The sequence below is a fragment of the Anolis carolinensis genome, unplaced genomic scaffold (genome assembly GCF_035594765.1).
Source record: "Anolis carolinensis isolate JA03-04 unplaced genomic scaffold, rAnoCar3.1.pri scaffold_14, whole genome shotgun sequence".
In the NCBI taxonomy this organism is placed as follows: Eukaryota; Metazoa; Chordata; class Lepidosauria; order Squamata; family Dactyloidae; genus Anolis; species Anolis carolinensis.
In genome coordinates, this window is record NW_026943825.1 from 7,266,965 (window position 1) to 7,290,657 (window position 23,693).

Consider the following 23,693-nt stretch of genomic DNA (forward strand, 5'->3'; position numbering starts at 1 on the left):
GTAATAATAATAATAATAATAATAATAATAATAATAATAATAATAATAATAATAATAATAATAATAAATAGAGGAAAACAGGAAAAACTCAGCCACTATCAGGACCTCAAGATTGAACTTCAAAGACTCTGGCAGAAACCAGTGCAGGTGGTCCCGGTGGTGATGGGCACATTGGGTTCCATGCCAAAAGATCTCAGCCGGCATTTGGAAACAATAGACATTGACAAAATCACGATCTGCCAACTGCAAAAGGCCACCCGACTGGGATCTTCACGCATCATCCGAAAATACATCACACAGTCCTAGACACTTGGGAAGTGTCCAACTTGTGATTTTGTGATACGAAATCCAGCATATCTATCTTGTTTGCTGAGTCATAATAAAATAATAAAAATAATAATATGTTTATAATAATAATAATACATCACACAGTCCTAGACACTTGGGAATTGTTCGACTTGTGATTTTGTGATACGAAATCCAGCATATCTATCTTGTTTGCTGAGTCATAATAAAATAATAATAATAATAATAATAATAATAATAATACATCACACAGTCCTAGACACTTGGGAAGTGTCCGACTTTGATTTTGTGATACGAAATCCAGCATATCTATCTTGTTTGCTGAGTCATAATAAAATAATAATAATAATAATAATAATAATAATAATAATAATAATAATACATCACACAGTCCTAGACACTTGGGAAGTGTTCGACTTGTGATTTTGTGATACGAAATCCAGCATATCTATCTTGTTTGCTGAGTCATAATAAAATAATAATAATAATAATAATAATAATAATAATAATACATCACACAGTCCTAGACACTTGGGAAGTGTCCGACTTTGATTTTGTGATACGAAATCCAGCATATCTATCTTGTTTGCTGAGTCATAATAAAATAATAATAATAATAATAATACATCACACAGTCCTAGACACTTGGGAAGTGTTCGACTTGTGATTTTGTGATACGAAATCCAGCATATCTATCTTGTTTGCTGTGTCATAATAAAATAAATACAGTAAAATAAATGTAATAGTAGCAACAATAATAGAGAAAAATAATAAATGTAATAATAGCAATAATAATAGAGAAAAATAATAAATGTACCATATATTCTCAAATATAAGCTGACCCAAATATAAGCCAACCAGGACCCTCTCCCGAGTATATGCCATGGGGGGCTTTTTCAGTCTTAAAAAAAGGCCTGATAAACTGGGCTTATATTCGAGTATATACAGTATGTGGAAAAGTGAATAGTGGTAGCTGAAGGATTATTTCTGCTTTTGATTTATTAAAATATTCCCATCCAAACCCAAGTAACGAAGGCGGAGGCAATAATTTGCATTCAACTCTGGTATAATGATTTGTAGGAAGGCCAGTGTCTTTCCTAAACAGTACAGTCGAAACTAACCCTGTCCTTGTCTTCTTTACAGGCATAACCAGCTATTAGGGCAGAAGGTGAATCTCGAACATCGAGAAGAGGTGTTGTTGGGACAAAAGGTGCAACTGGAGGAGGCGGCGCGACACCAGCGAGAACTGGAGGAGCAGCACAACCACCTGAAAGAGGAGCATGAGCGGTAACGGGAGTCGTGATGAGGGTTATTGTGGGCAGCCTCCAAGGCCATGGGATTTCTAAACCACTTGCTGTATAATCAGTTGGTGTGTTGCTTCCAGTCCAAGGGATTTCTGCCTTGGGGTGTGCAAAGAGGTTTAATAACGGCTGAGGTTCTTCTAGGCAAGGGGGAAATCTTTTTATCCCACCGCTGCCACCAATTTGTAGAGCGTCTACGAACGACTGAGGCTCTTTCAGGCAGGGGGGAAATGAGTTTCTATTAATTAATTATATTATTATTATTATTATTATTATTATTACAGTAGAGTCTCACTTATCCAACATAAACGGGCCGGCAGAATGTCGGATAAGCGAATATGTTGGATAATAAGGAGGGATTAAGGAAAAGCCTATTAAACATCAAATTACATTATGATTTTACAAATTAAGCACCAAAACATCATGTTATACAACAAATTGGACAGAAAAGGTAGTTCAATACGCAGTAATGCTATGTAGTAATTATTGTATTTACGAATTTAGCACCAAAATATCATGATATATTGAAAACATTGACTACAAAAATGCGTTGGATAATCCAGAACGTTGGATAAGCGAGTGTTGGATAAGTGAGACTCTACTGTATATGTTTTATATCCACTGCCACCAGTTATTAAAGATGTTTATAATGCGGCCACCAGATGTTAAGGGGATTATCAACTCTTGTCACTACTATTGGAAGATATAGCCACTGGCTACTTAGAGAGGAGACTTTTAAATCTTTATTTTTCTTCCCTTTTCTTCTTTCTCCTTGTTTGCTTTAGATGATATATATAGATTTCAGAGACTGAGATGTTAAAAAGAACAATAACACGTTTATTCAGGCACAAGCTTAATGGTTACAATAACTTTCTCTTTAGAGGCACTTGGACTAACAGTTGCAAAGCTAGAATGAGGTGTTTCAAACTTCAAAATACTACTTCCTCCTTTACTGCTTTAACCTGCAGTCACCCTGTGAATTTCAATCACAGACTATCTGTTCCTTATCTGAAAACAGACTACCTTAAAATAAGTCACCAAACTTATTGTAAACTTGACTCAAAATCAACCATTTGAGTCTCCCTAATGCTCCAACTGAGAATCAGCCTTCCCTGTGCTTCAACAGAACACAGACTAAACTGTTTTTAAAACATTCCCTCCGACACTCTGCAACCTTTCTGTCCCTCTTTCCAGGGCGAAACAGGCGCTGGCACAGAAGGAACAGGGATGGGATGAGCTCCAGGAGGAGCTTCGAGGGATGCGGAACAGAGTGGCCGGCCTGCAGCTGGATCAGGCCAGGCTCGAGGCCGAAAGTGCCACCCTGAAGGAGCAGAACCAGCAGCTGGACGTGGCCCTGGGGCGCCTGAGTACCCAATGCGAGGTACGGACACTCCTTACTTGCTGTATTTATTTTATTTATTTATTTACTACATTTATATCCCGCTCTTCTCACCCCGAAGGGGACTCAGAGCGGCTTACAAATCAAATAAATATACAATATATTATTAGCATAGCACAATATAAGCATTAAATTACTGGTGGTGGCGCAGTGTGTTAAAGCACTGAGCTGCTGAACTTGCAGACCGAAAGGTCCCAGGTTCAAATCCCGGGAGCAGGATGAGTGCCCACTGTTAGCCCCAGCTCCTGCCAACCTAGCAGTTCGAAAACATGCAAATGTGAGTAGATCAATAGGTACCGCTCCGGCGGGAAGGTAACGGTGCTCCATGCAGTCATGCCAGTGGCCACATGACCTTGGAGATGTCTATGGACAACGCCGGCTCTTTGGCTTAGAAATGGAGATGAGCACCAACCCCCAGAGTCGGTCACAACTGGACTTAACGTCAGGGGAAACCTTTACCTTTACCTACTATATCGTACTATATCATATGATAATATTATTAGTAATATTACATTTAATATATAATATATAATTAATATTACTATTTTGTATTATTAGTAGTAAGGTAAAAGGTTAAAAGGTAGTATAATATTGTATTCCATTATAATATTATTATCAATATTATATGTATATACAATATATTATATATTTATAAATTATTATAAATTATATTTATACAGTAGAGTCTCACTTATCCAACACTCGCTTATCCAAGTTTCTGGATTATCCAAGCCATTTTTGTATTCAATGTTTTCAATATATTGTGATATTTTGGTGCTAAATTCATAAATACAGTAATTACAACATAACATTACTGCGTATTGAACTGCTTTTTCTGTCAAATTTGTTGTAAAACATGATGTTTTGGTGCTTAATTTGTAAAATCATAACCTAATTTGATGTTTAATAGGCTTTTCCTTGTAAAATCATAATCTAATTTGATGTTTAATAGGCTTTTCCTTAATCTCTCCTTATTATCCAAGATATTCGCTTATCCAAGCTTCTGCCGGCCCGTTTAGCTTGGATAAGTGAGACTCTACAGTATTGAAAACATTAACTACAAAAATGGCTTGGATTATCCAGAAGCTTGGATAAGCGAGGCTTGGATAAGTGAGACTCTACTGTATGTGTATATATACATATACATATACATATACATATACATATACATATACATATATATATATATATATATATATATCACATTCTATTATTATTATATTATCATTGTAGTATATTATATTATTATTATTATTATTATTATTATTATTATTATTATTATTATTATTAATGTTTTCCCAATTTTTTTGTGGTAAAATTAGGTGCGTCGGCTTATATTCGGGTCAGCTTATACTCGAGTATATACAGTATTTATTTCTATCCCGCTTTTCTCCCGTGGGTGTGATTCAAAGCGCCACTGGATCCGAGCATCTTTTGCCTGCTGTGCCTTAATGGGATGCCCTTTCTTCTAGCTCCTGGCCCAATTGAAAGGGAACCAAGAGGAGGAGAACCGGCACCTTCTCCAGGAGATCCAAGCCCTGAGCAGGGAGAACCGGCGCCTGCTGGAGCGCAGCATGGAGAGCAAGGAGCACTTCCAGGAGGAGCAGCGCCAGTACCTGTGAGTCCAAGCACAACACTCCACAACTTCTCTGTTTCTTCCATTTTTAATAGTTTCTGTTTCAATTTATGTCTCGCCAAATCAAGAACACGCAGCGTATAATTGTCCATATGAGAAGCAATCCGTGTCTAGATCTAATCCGCACAATTCTAAAGAATGGCCTTGTGCTTTGTTGATAGCCAATCGAATAGGGAATTGCGGTCGCTTAAATTGAATTGGCCTATCTGTTGGAATCATAGGAATGCAAGGAATGAGGACATACTCACCTTTGGAAGGTCCTGTTAATAATAATAATAATAATAATAATAATAATAATAATAATAATAATAATAGTAGTAGTAATAATAGCTGGCACAACAAAACACTGCATGGAAAGTTCCTTGACAAAATTGAAGGAAAAGCTGATAAGGAGAAGACCTGGCTCTGGCTCACGAATGGGACCCTGAAGAAGGAGACAGAAGGCCTGATCCTTGCAGCCCAGGAGCAAGACATCAGAACAAAGGCAATTCAGGCCAAGATCGAAAAATCAGCTGATGACCCAAAATGCAGACTGGGCAAGGAAACTGACGAAACCATTGATCATATCCTCAGCTACTGTAAGAAAATTGCACAGACAGACTACAAACAGAGGCACAACTATGTGGCCCAAATGATTCATTGGAACTTATGCCTCAAGTACCACCTCCCAGCAGCAAAGAACTGGTGGGATCACAAACCTGCAAAAGTATTGGAAAATGAGCACGCAAAGATACTGTGGGACTTCCGAATCCAGACTGACAAAGTTCTGGAACACAACACACCAGACATCACAGTTGTGGGGGGAAAAAAGGTTTGGATCATTGATGTTGCCATCCCAGGTGACAGTCACATTGACGAAAAACAACAGGATAAACTCAGCCGCTCTCAGGACCTCAAGATTGAACTTCAAAGACTCTGGCAGAAACCAGTGCAGGTGGTCCCGGTGGTGATGGGCACCCTGGGTGCCGTGCCAAAAGATCTCAGCCGGCATTTGGAAACAATAGACATTGACAAAATCACGATCTGTTGACTGCAAAAGGCCACCCAACTGGGATCTGCACGCATCATCCGAAAATACATCACACAGTCCTAGACACTTGGGAAGTGTTCGACTTGTGATTTTGTGAAACGAAATCCAGCATATCTATCTTGTTTGCTGTGTCATACAACGTCGTTGTGTCAATAATAATAATAATAATTCATCACACAGTCCTAGACACTTGGGAAGTGTCTGACGTGTGATCCAATACAACAGCCAGCAGAGTGTCTGCTGTGGACTCATCTTGTTGTGTTTCAAATAATAATAATAATAATAATAATAATAATAATAATAATAATAATAATAATAATAATATCAGGACCTCAAGATTGAACTTCAAAGACTCTGGCAGAAACCAGTGCAGGTGGTCCCGGTGGTGATGGGCACACTGGGTGCCGTGCCAAAAGATCTCAGCCGGCATTTGGAAACAATAGACATTGACAAAATTACGATCTGCCAACTGCAAAAGGCCACCCTACTGGGATCTGCACGCATCATCCGAAAATACATCACACAGTCCTAGACACTTGGGAAGTGTTTGACTTGTGATTTTGTGATACGAAATCCAACATATCTATCTTGTTTGCTGTGTCATGATAAAATAATAATGATAATAATACATCACACAATAAATAAACAAACATAACAACAATAATAATGAGACTCCCTTGGGTTGTAGATGATGATGACGATAACAGGAAGAAGACAGCAGACAAGCTTTTCAATGCTATTTTAGGTGATTAACTACAACATTCACACTGACCTCTCTCACCCCAGACTTTCCACAGATATATATTTACCTCTTTGCTTAGTTTTCTCCATACCTCACAACCTCTGAGGGTGCCTGCCATAGATGTGGGCGGAACGTCAGGAGAGAATACTTCTGGAACATGGCCATACAGCCCGAAAAACATACAACAACCCTGTGATCCCGGCCATGAAAGCCTTCGACAACACAAAATAATAATAATAATAATAATAATAATAATAATAATAATAATAATAATAAGACAACTTATGTAATACGATTACACTATGTAATAGGCTTGTGTATGGATTCGGTTTGGTCGGTTACCTTTGGCTTGTTCCGCTGGCCATAATGCTAAGGGTAAAAAAACGGTACTCTGAAAACTGGAGGGTCTTAATGTTAAATTAGACTCCCTTTCCCCCCTTAAAGGGACAAACTGGGCGAATTGCGTCGGGAAAAACAGAAACTGGTGGAGAAGATCATGGACCAGTACCGGGTGCTGGAGCCGGCACTTCCTCGCGGCAAGTAAGTCCAGCACAAGATAGACTTTGGAATGGCCTAACTCTTTCTCAACTCTCTTCATATCCTATGACAGTGATGGCCAACCTATAACACGCGTGTCAGCACTGACACGCCTAGCCATTGTTGCTGACACGCTGCCACATGCAGATTGATTGGATAACTAATGCCTTTTGTGGCCAAATTTGGTGTGATTTGGTCCAGTGGTTTTGTTGTTTACTCCATGGGAATTATGCACATTACATTTATATATATACTTGCTGTGCCCAGCCACGCGTTGCTGTGGCGAAGTCTGGTGGTATGGAAAATAAAGTATTGAGGAATTGGTGGTAGTTAAGGTAAAGGGTAAAGGTTTAAATCCATTATAAATGGGTTATATAGCAGTGTGGAAGGGCCTTGAGTCTACACTGCCATATAACCCAGTTCAAATCTGCTAATCTGTATCTTATAGGCAGTGTGGAAGAGGCCTAAGTGAGGCCTAACTCTGCCTGTCCCTGGGCTGAGTGGGTTGCTAGGAGACCAAGTGGGCGGAGCTTAGCCTTCTAACTGGCAGCAATTGGATAAAAACAATTATTCCTCTCCCTCTAATTAGGACTTTATCTTTCTTTTCTTTTTGTGGTATGAACGCAGAGGCATGGATGAGAGGTTGTGCTGCCAAGTTTCTGGGATGTGTAGTTTTGTTGTTTTGTCTTAGGCTGAAATTTCATTACATATATATATATATATATATATATATATATATATATATACATACATACACTAGCTGTGCCCGGCCATGCGTTGCTGTGGCAAAGTGGTGGTGGTATTGGTTAAAAATTGTTGTGTAATTTTTATTTGACGTTATTTGTATTTTTTAATTAATTTTATTGTAAGTTATTTTTTATTTAGTATATTTTATTATTTTCTTGTATTATTTTTAGTTATTTTCTGTTATTATAGTATTTTATTGTATTAATTTTTAGTGTTTTTAATTATTTTTAGTGTTTTTTATTATTTTTTATTGGGTTGCTAGGAGACCAAGTTGGAGGAGCTTAGCCTTCTAACTGGCAGCAATAGGATAAAAGCAATTATTCCTCTCTCTCTAATTAGGACTTTATTTTTCTTTTCTTTTTGTTGTATCAACCTAGAGCCGTGGATGATGGGTTGTGTTGTCAAATTTCGAGGTTGGGGGGCCTGTAGTTTTGTTGTTTTGTGGGTCGCCGTGATGCCATCACTCTTTTTTATATATATATATATATATATATATATATATATATATATATATATATATATCTCATTCTATTATTATTCTAGTATTATTGTAGTATATTATTATATTATTACTATTATATTATTATTATATTATTCATTATTCACGACTACATTGAAACTACAATAGAGAGAAATCAGCGTGGAAACTGCAAGAGATACCATAGATTGTTGTATATGGTAATAATGGTAGTAAATAGTTTTTGATTTATTAAATACAGTTATATATTACAATTATATATATTTTTAATTTAAACTATACATATTGTGAAATTATGGTTTTTCTCTCTCGAAGTGACACACCACCCAAGTCATGCTAGGTTTTTTGGTGAATTTTGGCACACCAAGTGCAAAAGGTTGCCCATCATTGTTCTATGAAGTGAGAGCAACAAGGGCTCCCTTTGATGTTGATTCTTCAACCCATCCGTCTTTAGGAAAAGTAATTGGATCGCAGAGAAAATAAGGAAGCTGATGAAGCCTCGCCGGGAAGCTCCCCGCGATCAATTGCGCCCCATGGCGGAGGGAGCCGGCAGTAATGAAAGCCTGGCAGGACAAGAAGGGCCAGAGGCCGACAGAAGAGGTGAGTCCTTGTATGTAGGATCATAGAATACTCAACCTTCCACTGGGTTATTATTATTATTATTATTATTATTATTATTATTATTGACACAACAACATTGTATGACACAGCAAACAAGATAGATATGCTGGATTTCGTATCACAAAATCACAAGTCGAATACTTCCCAAGCGTTTAGGACTGTGTGATATATTATTATTATTATTATTATTATTATTATTATTATTATTATTATTATTATTATTATGCTAGTAGGTTTGGGGGGGAGCAGAGTGAGCTCTCACTGTTAGCCACAGCATCTGCCAACCTAGCAGTTCGAAAACATGCAAATGTGAGTAGATCAATAGGTACTGCTCCAGCGGGAAGGTAATGGCACTCCATGCAGTCATGACCTTGGAGGTGTCTACGGACAACGCCGGCTCTTTGGCTTAGAAATGGAGATGAGCACCAACCCCCAGAGTCAGACATGACTGGACTTAACATCAGGGGATGTCTGATGCAACTAGATTTAATGTCAGGGGAAAACCTTTACCATTATTATTATTATTGACACAAACATAGTGTATGACACAGCAAACAAGATAAACCGTATATACTCGAGTATAAGCCGACCCGAATATAAGTTTTTTTACCACAAAAAACTGGGAAAACATTGACTCCAGTATAAGCCGAGAGTGGTAAATTTCAGAAATAAAAACAGATACCAATAAAATTTCATTAATTGAGGCATCAGTAGCTTAAATGTTTTTGAATATTTACATCAAGCTCAAATTTAAGATAAGACTCTCCAACTCTGATCAAATCATTATTCTCCTCTTCTTCAATATCAATGTGCTTAGGTATCCTTTTAATAATAATAGGGTAAAATAATACATGTAATAATAATAATACATACAGGAAAATAATACATGTAGTAATACATAGAGTAAAGTAATAAATGTAATAATAATAATGTTTTGATTTGTTGTTCTATTTATATTCTGTTATATTGTATTGTTCTGGGCATGGCCCCATGTAAGCCGCCCCGAGTCCCCGTTGGGGAGATGGTGGTGGGGTATAAATAAAGTTGTTTATTATTATTATTATTATTATTATTATTATTATTATTATTATTATTATTATTATTATTAATTCCAGACAGACAAAGTTCTGGAACACAACACACCAGACATCACAGTTGTGGAAAAGAAAAAGGTTTGGATCATTGATGTTGCCATCCCAGGTGACAGTCGCTTTGACGCTGGATTTCGTATCACAGAATCACAAGTCGAACACTTCCCAAGTGTCTAGGACTGTGTGATGTATTTTTGGATGATGCGCACAGATCCCAGGAGGGTGGCCTTTTGCAGTTGGCAGATCGTAATTTTATCAATGTCTATTGTTTCCAAATGCCAGCTGAGATCTTTTGGCACGGCACCCAGTGTGCCCATCACCACCGGGACCACCTGCACTGGTTTCTGCCAGAGTCTTTGCAGTTCAATCTTGAGGTCCTGATAGCGGCTGAGTTTTTCCTGTTGTTTTTCGTCAATGCGACTGTCGCCTGGGATGGCGACATCAATAATCCAAACCTTTTTATTTTCCACAACTGTGATGTCTGGTGTGTTGTGTTCCAGAACTTTGTCAGTCTGGATTCGGAAGTCCCACAGTATCTTTGCGTGCTCATTCTCCAATACTTTTGCAGGTTTGTGATCCCACCAGTTCTTTGCTGCTGGGAGGTGGTACTTGAGGCATAAGTTCCAATGAATCATTTGGGCCACATAGTTGTGCCTCTGTTTGTAGTCTGTCTGTGCGATTTTCCTCCAGCAGCTGAGGATGTGATCAATGGTTTCGTCGGTTTTCTTGCAGTCTGCATTTTGGGTCATCAGCTGATTTTTTGATCTTGGCAATTAGATGATGATGATGATGATGATGATGATGATGATTATTATTATTATTATTATGCTAGTAGGTTTGGGTCTTGTTCTGCTCCCAGACCCCTCCTATACAGCTCTGGTACAATATTAATATTTTTTTCCCACCGTTTCCCTCCTCCGTCAAAGTTTCCAGTACTCCCAGTTCACCAGCCTCTTTGCACAAAGCCAGCAGCACCCTCAGCCTTGTGGACGCCCAACAAGTGCACTTCCGCCGCCGGCGCCTGAGCTCCCGGCTGCCAGTTGTGGGTTCTGCCGCGGACGGAGAAAGCACGGACTCGCCCCGCCAGCGCTTTCGCCAGCACCGTCTCGGCATGTTGGGGGGTTCCCGTGAAGAGGGTGTCCTGGCTGCGACCGAGTGGGAAGCCCCGAGCGAGGCATTGACATCCAGTACAGACGAGAGGTGAGAACTACGTGGGATCGAAGGTCCAATATTCCCCCTACCCGAACTTCTCACAGAGAAGCCTCGAGTTGGAAGAGACCCCCAAGGACCATCCAGTCCAACCCCCTTCTGCCATGCAGGAACATACCATCAAAGCCCTCCCGAGAGATGGCCATCCAGCCTCTGCTTCAAAACCTCCAGAGAAGGAGGCTCCACCAAGTTCCAATAGCCATTTACAGCAGGGGTCCTCAAACTTTTTAATCCGAGGGCCGGTCCACAATCCTTCAGACTGTTGAGGGGCCGGATTATCATTTGAAAAAAAAAAAAACAAATTCCGATGCACACTGCACACGTCTTATTTGTAGTGTAAAAAAAACAACAACAAGAACAATGAAAGAACAATACAATATTTAAAAATAAAAACAATTTTAACCCAACATACATTTATCAGGATTTCAATGGGAAGTGTGCTCTTGCTTCTGGCCAATGAGATAGTCAAGTTAGTTAGGGTTGTTGTTGTTGTTGTTGTTGTGTGCCTTCAAGACATTTCAGACTTTGGACGAGCCTAAGTCTAAAATGTATTTATTTATTATTTATTTATTTAGTGCACCCCAAAGGGGACTCAGAGTGGCTTACAAATTATATGTACATACAATCTATATATATAAAAGAGTGATGGAATCCCGGCGACCAACAAAACAACAAAACTAAACACCCCACAACCTCGAAAATTGACAGCACGACCCTTCATCCACGTCTCTAGGTTCATACAACAAAAAGAAAAGAAAAATAAAGTCCTAATAGAGGAATAGTTTTTATCCAATTGCTGCCAGTTAGAAGGCTAAGCTCCGCCCACTTGGTCTCCTAGCAACCCACTCAGCCCAGGGGACAGGCAGAGTTAGGTCTCACTTAGGCCTCTTCCACACTGCCTATAAAATACAGATTATCAGATCTGAACTGGATTATATGGCAGTGTAGATTCAAGGCCTTTCCACACAGCTATATAACCCATTTATAATCTCATATCTGCTTTATGAGCACCAACCCCCAAATTCAGACACGACTGAACTTAATGTCAGGAGAAAACCTTTACCCTTGACCTTAACTACCACCAATTCCTCAATACTTTATTTCCCATACCACCAGACTTCGCCACAGCAACGCGTGGCCGGGCATAGCTAGTATATTATATTATTAGCATAGCACAATATTAGCATCTATATATTACTATATTGAACTATACCACTGTACTGTAATATTATTAGTAATATTATATGCAATATAGAATATATAATATTATTACATGGTATTATTATTAGTGTTATATTGTATTACATTATAATAATATTATCAATATTATATGTATATACAATATATTATATTATAAAACTGAGGGCGGGGACCAGGTAAATGACCTCGGAGGGCCGCATCAGGCCCCCGGGCCTTAGTTTGGGGACCCCTGATTTACATCCTATCTATATATATAAGAGTGATGGCATCACGGCAGCGGACAAAACAACAAAAGTAAACACCCCACAACCTCGAAAATTGACAGCGCAACCCCTCATCCATGCCTCTAGGTTGATACAACAAAAAGAAAAGAAAAATAAAGTCCTAATTAGAGGGAGAGTAATAATTGTTTTTATCCAATTGCTGCCAGTTAGAAGGCTAAGCTCCGCTCACTTGGTCTCCTAGCAACCCACTCAGCTCAGGGGACCCCTTACCTTAACTACCACCAATTCCTCAATACTTTATTTCCCATACCACCATACTTCGCCACAGCAATGCGTGGCTGGGCACAGCTAGTACATAACTATAACTATATAACTTAACCCCGATGGCGTGGTGGACTAAAGCCTTGTGACTTGAAGGTTGGGTTGCTGACCTGAAAGCTGCCAGGTTCGAATCCCACTCAGAGAGAGTGCGGATGAGCTCCCTCTATCAGCTCCAGCTTCATGAAGAGACATGAGAGAAGCCTCCCACAAGGATGGTAAAAAGATCAAAACATCCGGGCGTCCCCTGGGCAACTTCCTTGCAGATGGCCAATTCTCTCACTCCAGAAGCAACTCAAGTTGCTCCTGACATGAAAAAACAACAACAACAAAAAACAACAACTATATACCAATAATAAAAGTGAAAATCTGTAAGTGTGTATGTGGCACAGGCTATAGTTCCTAGTGAACTGGATTATAGGAGTCTACATTGGCATATAATAATAATAATAACAACAACAACAATAACAACAATATTTTTATTTTTATTTTTTTATGCCGCCTCCATCTCCCCAACGGGGACTCGGAGCGGCTCACACGGGGGCAAGCCCAATACAATCATATAATATCATAAAATCAACAGTTAAAACATCAAAGAATGCATTTAAAAACAAATGAACAGGTCATTATTTAAAAGAGAAATAATTAAAATATTAAACAATCATCTGATTATTTGTTTTGAACTGGATTATATTAGTCTGCATTGGCATATAATCCACACGATCTACTTTGAACTGGATTATAAGAGTCTACATTGCTATACAATCTATATTATCTGCTTTGAACTGGATTACAGGAGTCTACATTGTCATATAATTCAGATTATTTGTTTCGAACTCAATTATATGAGCCTACATAGGTATATAATCCAGATTATCTGTTTCGAACTGGATTACAGGAGTGTACACAGCCACAAAATGATTATCGACGCAGATAATCCACATGACCTGCTTTGAACTGGATTGTATGAGTCTACATTGGCATATAAACAAGATTATTTGTTTCGAACTGGATTATATGAGTCTACAGTATAATATAATCCACATGATCTGCTTTGAATTGGATTGTATGAGTCTACATTGCCATATAATCTGGATTATCAGTTTCAAAATTGATTATAGGAGTCTACATTGGTATATAATCCAGATTATTTGTTTTGAACTGGATTATATGAGTCGACAGTCTCATATAATCCACATGATCTGTTTTGAATTGGATTGCAGGAGTCTACATTGACATATAATCCGGATTATCTGTTTCAAAATGGATTATAGGTGTCTACATTGCCATATAATCCGGATTATCAGTTTCAAAATTGATTACAGGCATCTATATTGACATATAATCTGGATTATCAGTTTCAAAATTGATTGTAGGCTTCTACATTGACATAGGGACCCACACGACCATAAAATACAGATTATCAAAGCAGATTGCATATCTTGACACAGATAATCCACACGAACTGCTTTGAACTACATTGCCATATAATCCGGACTATCTGTTTCAAAACTGATTATAGGCGTCTACATTGACATATAATCCAAATTATCAGTTTCAAAATTGATTACAGGAATCTACATTGACATATAATCCGGATTATCAGTTTCAAAATTGATTGTAGGCTTCTACATTGACATATAATGTGGATTATCAGTTTCAAAATTAATTACAGGTGTCCACTTTGACATATAATCTGGATTATCAGTTTCAAAATTGATTATAGGGGTCTACATTGACATATAATCCGGACTATCTGTTTCAAAATTGATTATAGGAGTCTACATTGGTATATAATGCAGATTATTTGTTTTGAACTGGATTATATGAGGTTACACTGCCATATGATGGTTATCGACACAGATAATCCACACGATCTGCTTTGAACTGGATTATAGGCGTCTACATTGACCTATAATCTGGATTATCTGTTTCAAGATGGATTATAGGGGCCCACACGGACATAAAATACAGATTATCAAAGCAGATTGCATATCTTGACACAGATAATCCACACGGTCTGCTTTGAACCGGATTATAGGCGTCTACATTGCCGTATAATCCGGACTATCTGTTTCAAGGCCCCCCACGGCCATAAAATCCATATTATCAAAGCAGATTGCATATCTTGACACAGATAATCCACACGATCTGCTTTGAACTGGATTATAGGCGTCTACATTGACCTATAATCCGGATTATCAGTTTCAAAATTGATTGCAGGCTTCTACATTGACATATAATCTGGATTATCAGTTTCAAAATTAATTATAGGCATCCACATTGACATATAATCTGGATTATCAGTTTCAAAATTAATTACAGGCGTCCACTTTGACATATAATCTGGATTATCAATTTCAAAATTGATTGTAGGCTTCTACATTGACATATAATCTGGATTATCAGTTTCAAAATTGATTATAGGCGTCTACACTGACATGTAATCTGGATTATCAATTACAGGCGTCCACATTGACATATAATCTGGATTATCAGTTTCAAAATTGATTATAGGCGTCTACATTGCCATATAATCCGGACTATCAGTTTCAAAATTCATTATAGGCGTCCACATTGACATATAATCTGGATTATCAGTTTCAAAATTAATTATAGGCGGCTACATTATCATATAATCCAGATTATTTGTTTCCAGATGGTTTATAGGAGCGCGCACGGCCATAAAATACAGATTATCGAAGCAGATTGTATAAGAAAGTGTACAATCCGGGGTCAGCGTAGGCGCGCATCCGACCCGGGTTGCGGGCGCGGTGTGGACGGGTCGAGCGCCCCCTTCCGGGCCTTGTTTCCTCACCGTGCGGGCGGCGCGTGTCCCCTCGAGCGCGGCCCGGCCTGCAACGCGCTCTGGCCGCGGAGAAGCGGGCGCTGCTCTCTCTCGGGGGTCCCACCGGGAGGGCTTCCCCGGTCCCTCCCCGGGGCGGCTCCTCCTGGGCGGCTTCCTCCGCCTCCTCCTCCGCCTCCTCCTGTCACATTCCTGCCGCTTGAGTCAGGCCTGGAGGCGGCGGTGGAGGAACCAGGAAGCAGAAGCAGGGCCCGCACCATGTAACCGGGGCGGAAGGAGAAAGGAAGGAAGGAAGGAGAAGGAGGAGGCCACCGGGGGCCATGGGCGACGGAGGCGCCGAGGAAGAATTGGTCGAGCTGCCCTTGACGCACGGTAAGCGGCTGCAGCTGAAACCGAAGGGGGGGGAACCAGATTGCGCAACCGGAACGTTCGGGACGGGGCTCTGTTTCTGGGGGGAGCGCCGACAGCGGCTGGACACCTTCCCCTTTTAGCACCTTTCCTCCAAAAGGGGGCCGCTTATTGTTTTTGTGTGGACCCCTCCCTTATCAGCAGGCCTTCTTGTTTTCCCTAACCCCGCCTTAATTTATACAAGCCACGCCCCGATGTAGTAATTTATGCAAACCACGCCTCCGACCTCTTTACTCCTGGCCGTTGCAGAGCGATAATTTATACAAACCACGCCTTTATTTAAAAGTTAATTTATGCAAACCACACCCCCGACATCTCTACTCCTGGCCGTTGCAGGGCGATAATTTATACAAACCACGCCTTTATTTAAAAATAATTTATGCAAACCACACACCCCGACGTCTTTACTCCCGGCCGTTGCAGGGCGATACTTTATACAAACCACGCCTCTATTTAAAATTAATTTATGCAAACCCCACCCCCGACGTCTCGACTCCTGGCCGTTGCAGGGCGATAATTTATACAAACCACGCCTTTATTTAAAAATAATTTATGCAAACCACACACCCCGACGTCTTTACTCCCGGCCGTTGCAGGGCGATACTTTATACAAACCACGCCTTTATTTAAAATTAATTTATGCAAACCACACCCTCGACGTCTTTACTCCTGGCCGTTGCAGGGCGATACTTTATACAAACCACGCCTTTATTTAAAATTAATTTATGCAAACCACACCCCCGACGTCTTGACTCCTGGCTGTTGCAGGGCGATAATTTATACAAACCACGCCTTTATTTAAAAATTAATTTATGCAAACCACACCCCCGACGTCTTGACTCCTGGCTGTTGCAGGGCGATAATTTATACAAACCACGCCTTTATTTAAAATTAATTTATGCAAACCACACCCCCGACGTCTTGACTCCTGGCTGTTGCAGGGCGATAATTTATACAAACCACGCCTTTATTTAAAATTAATTTATGCAAACCACACCCCCGACGTCTTTACTCCTGGCCGTTGCAGGGCGATACTTTATACAAACCACGCCTTTATTTAAAACTTAATTTATGCAAACCACACCCCCGACGTCTTTACTCCTGGCCGTTGCAGGGCGATACTTTATACAAACCACGCCTTTATTTAAAAATTAATTTATGCAAACCACACCCCCGACGTCTTGACTCCTGGCCGTTGCAGGGCGATACTTTATACAAACCACGCCTCTATTTAAAATTAATTTATGCAAACCCCACCCCCGACGTCTCGACTCCTGGCCGTTGCAGGGCGATACTTTATACAAACCACGCCTTTATTTAAAAATAATTTATGCAAACCACACCCCCGACGTCTTGACTCCTGGCCGTTGCAGGTTGATAATTTATACAAACCACGCCTTTATTTAAAATTAATTTATGCAAACCACACCCCCGACGTCTTGACTCCTGGCCGTTGCAGGGCGATAATTTATACAAACCACGCCTTTATTTAAAAATTAATTTATGCAAACCACACCCCCGACGTCGTTACTCCTGGCGGTTGCAGGGGAGAGCGCGCGCTGAATCACCCGCCCCCTCGCCGCTTTGATTGACAGCTCCGAGGACGGAAGGGAAGCAAAGGCACCGCCTTCCAGGTGTTTCAAGAAACTTCAACTCCCAGAAGCCCTCGCCATTTTATCCAATGGCGAGGGATTCTGGGAGTTGGAGTCCAAAAGCGCTGAGGGAGCCACAAGGCCGCTGCTGGGCGTTAGTTTGAGGCCTGTTTCTTCTCTTCACGTTGTGAGGCGAGGCCTGTTGGGCCTGTTTCCTCTCAGGCCTGTTCCTGTTGGCTTGTGACCACTCCAGGGATGTTGGTACATGTATGTGTATGTAATTTGTACATGTGTTGAGTTCCAAGGCGTATGTTATGGTTCCCATTAGGCCTGGGCCAAATTTGGGGCCTTCAAGTGTTTTGGATTTACAACTCCCACAACGCCTGGAAGGCCCAAGTAGACCAGCCTTTTTGTGTTTCCTGAAGCAGAAAAAAGCAGAATATAAATAGTAATGTATATACAGTAGAGTCTCACTTATCCAACACTCACTTATCCAAAGTTCTGGATTCTCCAACACATTTTTGTAGTCAATGTTTTCAATGCAATGTGATATTTTGGTACTAAATTCGTAAATACAGTAATTACTACATAGCATTACTGCGTATTGAATAATAAAATAATAATAATAATAATAATAATAATAAACTCAGTGATTCCAGCCATGAAAACCTTCGACAACAAAATTGCTCCAAGATAAAGATAATAATAATAGTAATAATAATAACAGCCCAGACAACTCACAGTGACCCAGTGATTCTGGCCATGAAAGCCTTCGACAACAAAATTGCTCCAAGATAAAGATAATAATAGTAATACAGTAGAGTCTCACTTATCCAAGACTCGCTTATCCAACGCATTTTGTAGTCAATGTTTTCAATGCATTGTGATATTTTGGTGCTAAATTCGTAAATACAGTAATTACTACATAGCATTACTGCGTATTGAATAATAAAATGATAATAATAATAATAATAATAATAAACTCAGTGACCCAGTGATTCCAGCCATGAAAACCTTCGACAACAAAATTGCTCCAAGATAAAGATAATAATAATAGTAATAATAATAATAATAATAATAACAGCCCAGAAAACTCACAGTGACCCAGTGATTCCGGCCATGAAAGCCTTCGACAACACAATTGTTCCAAGATAAAGATAATAATAGTACAGTAGAGTATCACTTATCCAACATTCTGGATTATCCAACGCATTTTTGTAGTCAATGTTTTCAATACATTGTGATATTTTGGTGCTAAATTTGTAAATACAGTAATTACAATATAACATTACTGCGCATTGAACTACTTTTTTTTGTCAAATTTGTTGTATAACATGATGTTTTGGTGTTTCATTTGTAAAATCATAACCTAATTTGATGTTTAATACCCTTTTCCTTAATCCTTCCTTGTTGTCAATGTTTTTGTGGTCAATGTTTTCAATACATTGCGATATTTTGGTGCTAAATTCGTAAATACAGTAATTACTACATAACGTTACTGTGCATTGAACTGTTTTTTCTGTCGATTTGTTGTAAAACATGTTTTGGTGCTTAACTTTGGTGCGGAAGCATAATTTAATGTTTAATAGGCTTTTCCTTAATCCCTCCTTACTATCCAACATTTTTCGCTTACCCAACGTTCTGCCGGCCCGTTTATGTTGGATAAGCAAGACTCTGTGTACACACACACACACACATACATGCACATGCACATATATATAGGCTGGAATTATACTTCAGCAATCTACCTATTCGAATTTACAAACAAATTCAACTTAAGAAGAAACTTACAGAACCTGTCTTGTTCATATTATGGGGATTGCCTGTAGATATTTCATGGTATTGTGGGCATTTTAACTTTGATGTGCCCCTTCTTGAGCATTGATGAGGGGTAGGTAGTAAATAACAACAACAACAACACGTAATCTGTGCCTTCTTTGTTTGTTTGTTCTGAATGTATTTTATCTTGTTTTATTGTGATTATTTGGGCTTGGCCCCATGTAAGCCGCCCCGAGTCCCTGCGGGGAGATGGAGGCAAGGTATAAAAATAAAATTATTATTATTATTTCCTGGGAATATGTCTCATTGGATTTAGCAGGGCTTCAATCAGAGGAGACATAAAGAGAATTATGTGCCAAATGTCACTAAAAGCTATGGGATTTTTTTTTTGCACTGGCTTAAGTTAGCTGGATTGTTTAGCTGGCAAATGCAGTGACAAGTCCTGTATGATTGTCTAGTCTTGTTGTCGTCCCTCTTCCCCGATTGACCATATAATTTTGCCTTGTTCCTTAACAGCAAACTTGACCGGCCATGAGGAGAAAGTTGGTATGGAGAACTTTGAACTGCTCAAGGTCTTGGGCACTGGAGGTAAATTTGAGGGCACAGGGGTTAAAAATAATTTTCTGAATTATTTCTAGCACCATTTCCAGTGTAACAGCAATGTACAATCAAATAGGTTAGGAAGCAAACCCCCAAAATGTCAACATGTAGAGAATAGAACTTCCATCATCTAACCGACAGACTAAAATGAAAGTTTGATATTTGGACTAAATTATTAGAATGTGGACCTAAAATCGGGAATATGGATACACAATGCTGGTTAAGCAACCCTTTTCCACAATTCTCCCAAATCCTAAATTCTCCACTTGCATGACAGAGATTGTGACGCCTTTGCTTTCGGGTAGTTCTGTGTCCACAAACTTTATTTTACGTGCAATATTATTTTAAAATAATGTATAAAATTATGTTCGGGTTCTGTGTATGGGGTGTATACAGTTCTGTGTTTAGACTTGGTTTCCATCTCCAAGACACCCCATACAGATATGCAAATACAGATATTCCAAAATTTGAAAAGGAATTCAGAGTCAGAATTGCTATCGGATCATCTGCACTCACATCTTTTGCTTTGGATAATACCTATCTTGATGAAGTTTGGCTAAAGAAGGACAAAGGGTAGAAAGAGCAATGCAGTGGATGACGGGATTCTGCCAGATGAGTGTCTTAATCCATATATTTATACACATACATACATACATACATACACGTATATATATATACAGTAGAGTCTCACTTATCCAAGCCTCGCTTATCCAAGCCTCTGGATAATCCATTTTTGTAGTCAATGTTTTCAATATATCGTGATATTTTGGTGCTAAATTCATAAATACGGTAATTACAACATAACATTACTGCATATTGAACTACTTTTTCTGTCAAATTTGTTGTTTAACATGAAGTTTTGGTGCTTAATTTGTAAAACCATAACCTAATTTGATGTTTAATAGGCTTTTCCTTAATCCCTCCTTATTATCCAAGTTATTCGCTTATCCAAGCTTCTGCCGGCCTGTTTAGCTTGGATAAGTGAGACTCTACTGTATATGTTTTCTCCATCCCAGCCTATGGAAAGGTGTTCCTGGTGCGGAAGCTCAGCGGCCACGACGCCAACAAGCTCTACGCCATGAAGGTGCTACGGAAGGCGGCCATTGTGGCCAAGGCCAAGACCACGGAGCACACGCGCACAGAGCGGACGGTGCTGGAGCATGTACGCCAGTCGCCCTTCCTGGTGACACTCCACTACGCCTTCCAAACTGACTCCAAGCTCCACCTCATCCTAGGTATGGCGTGGAAGGGATGGGAAGGGGAACTGGAGGAAAGGGAGGTGCGGGACAGAGGCTGGATGGCTTGCTGTCAGGAGGGCTTTGATTGTGCTTTTCCTGCAGGGCAGAAGTGGGTGGCCCATGTGGTCTCTTCCAGCTCCAAAATTCTATAATAATAATAATAATAATAATAATAATAGACTTGTGATTTTGTGATACGAAATCCAGCATATCTATCTTGTTTGCTGTGTCATCATAAAATAATAATAATAATAAATTTGTTAATGATGATGATGTCTCCTCTGTGGACCTGTTTGTGTCAACACTCTATCCTTTCCTCTCTAGACTATGTGAGTGGTGGGGAACTCTTCACCCACTTGTACCAACGGGACCACTTCTCTGAGGATGAGGTGAAGTTTTATAGCGGAGAGATCATCTTGGCGCTTGAACATCTGCACAAGGTGAGGATTGCGAATAGGAGGAAGCTGTGTAATTTTATATTCCCAAAGAAAGTTGTTGCAGTACAGGGAGGACTAATGGCTTTGTGGTGAGCCAACCACCATCCTTGCAAAACAGTTTCAAGCCCCAGAATCTGTAGTTAAAGGGATCAGCTCAATCGCATGTGTCAAACTCATCGAATTGGTGAGAAGGGCAGGATATAAATGCTGGAAATAAATTAATCATAAATAAACATGCCCTTTTTCTTGCCCCAAGCTTGGCATCATCTACCGCGATGTGAAGCTGGAGAATATCTTGCTGGACAGTGAGGGCCACGTGGTGCTCACCGACTTCGGGCTGAGCAAGGAATTCGTGACGGAAGATGTGAGTCTGGCCCCCAGGGAAATTGACCAGTGCTGAGCCATTGGTCAGGTTGGGATCCTTTATTTGCCTGCTTGTGACTAACAGCTACAGACTGATTGAAAGTTTGGGTTCAAACCAACTGCTTTCTCCTTCCCCCTCAAATTAACCCTCATCACAGAAAGAACGGACCTTCTCCTTCTGTGGCACCATTGAATACATGGCTCCAGAGATTGTCCGAAGCAAGAGTGGACATGGCAAGGTAAGGGAAGGGAGGGCTTGGAATTGGAGCTAGGGATACATTTATGTGGTGGTGGTTGTTGTTATTCTATAGCGTTAATAAGTTTGATACTATTTTAACTGCCGTAGCTTAATGCTATAGAATCCTGGGAGTTGTAGTTTTACAAGGACTTCCAGAGAGTGCCACTGCCTCACCAAGTTTTGGCGGTATGGCCGTGGCTGTGGCGCAGCTGAAGCTGGAAAAATGTTAATGCCTCTGTGTCTGTCTGTACTGTATGTTGTTTGTCTGTTGGCATTGAATGTTTGCCATATATGTGTTCATTGTAATCCGCCCTGAGTCCCCTTTGGGGTGAGAAGGGCGGAATATAACTTTTTACCTTTGTCAACTTGATATAGACACAGGGTTTACTCCCATCCCACTTTGCACTTCCAAGAATTTGCAGCACCTCGTGTTTACAGTACTTATATGGTACACCTTACCCAGTTTACTTTTACAACCTCTCCATTTTAATTCATGTTTTTATCAGTTTTTGTCATTTGTTTTTATTGGGTAATGTTTAAATTTTTATAATTGTGCATTGTCTCTTGTCTATTGTTGTGTTTTATATTGCTATTGTTTTTATTCGGGCTTGGCCCCATGTAAGCCGCCCTGAGTCCCCTTTGGGGAGATAGAGGCGGGGTATAAAAATAAAGTTGTTATTATTATTATTATTATTATTATTATTATTATTATTATTATTATTATTATTGTTGTATAAATACTGTAAATAAATGTTCCAGAAGCATTCTCTCCTGATGTTTCATCCATATCTATGGCAGGCATCCTCAGAGGTGGTGAGGTCTGTTGGAAACAAGGCAAGTGGGGTTTATATATCTGTGGAATGTCCAGAGTGGGAGAAAGAACTCTTGTCTCTTTGAGGCAGGAAGCAGCCAGGCTTTGAAGCTACAAGGCCATTCAGTTCTAATCAAAGTGGCCAGTTGCAACATTCATACCTGCAACAGACAAGAGTTCTTTCTCCCACCCTGGACATTATTCCACAGATCTATAAACCCCACTTGCTAGAGCTGACAGATGAGAGCTCACCCGTCTCGCGGATTCGAACAGGCAACCTTCAGGTTATTTGGTTAGAAACGCTGTTCCAAGACTTAAGGTGCAGGGGGAATCTTGTTGATGTTGAAAATTCCTGAGCGGAGGGGGAATGCGTTGACCATTTCTAAGCATTTTGTTTTGGTTTCTCCTGGCAGTCGGTGGACTGGTGGAGCTTGGGGATCCTGATGTTTGAGCTGCTGACAGGCGCCTCGCCGTTCACGTTGGAAGGGGAAAAGAACTCCCAGGCGGAGGTATCGAGGTGAGGGGACCGTGAGTCCATTGGGGGCGGAGGGAGGTGTGGGTGATTGGTGGGATGTGGAGGCG

At 40.0% G+C, this 23,693-nt stretch overlaps 2 protein-coding genes across 3 annotated transcripts in view; both read left to right on the forward strand.

Annotated features, from left to right (window-relative positions):
• The window catches only part of ccdc88b (coiled-coil domain containing 88B), a 39,723-nt gene extending 28,219 nt beyond the window's left edge, over positions 1 to 11,504 (forward strand). Inside the window, exons 16-21 of the mRNA XM_062965205.1 lie at positions 1,450 to 1,593; positions 2,802 to 2,988; positions 4,479 to 4,624; positions 6,859 to 6,954; positions 8,631 to 8,776; positions 10,815 to 11,504. Coding sequence (XP_062821275.1) covers positions 1,450 to 1,593; positions 2,802 to 2,988; positions 4,479 to 4,624; positions 6,859 to 6,954; positions 8,631 to 8,776; positions 10,815 to 11,092 — 997 coding nt within the window. The 3' untranslated portion in view covers positions 11,093 to 11,504. The remainder of the gene's footprint in view (positions 1 to 1,449; positions 1,594 to 2,801; positions 2,989 to 4,478; positions 4,625 to 6,858; positions 6,955 to 8,630; positions 8,777 to 10,814) is intronic.
• A 4,151-nt stretch (positions 11,505 to 15,655) lies between these two features.
• The window catches only part of rps6ka4 (ribosomal protein S6 kinase A4), a 29,782-nt gene continuing 21,744 nt past the window's right edge, over positions 15,656 to 23,693 (forward strand). The window contains exons 1-7 of one of the 2 annotated variants that reach the window (XM_008122701.3): positions 15,656 to 16,017; positions 19,941 to 20,012; positions 21,041 to 21,259; positions 21,587 to 21,702; positions 21,956 to 22,063; positions 22,221 to 22,301; positions 23,525 to 23,628. In XM_008122701.3, coding sequence (XP_008120908.1) covers positions 15,966 to 16,017; positions 19,941 to 20,012; positions 21,041 to 21,259; positions 21,587 to 21,702; positions 21,956 to 22,063; positions 22,221 to 22,301; positions 23,525 to 23,628 — 752 coding nt within the window. In that variant the 5' untranslated portion in view covers positions 15,656 to 15,965. Of the gene's footprint in view, positions 16,018 to 17,683; positions 17,913 to 19,940; positions 20,013 to 21,040; positions 21,260 to 21,586; positions 21,703 to 21,955; positions 22,064 to 22,220; positions 22,302 to 23,524; positions 23,629 to 23,693 lie in introns of those variants that run through there. The other variant, XM_062965169.1, reaches the window with a different exon arrangement.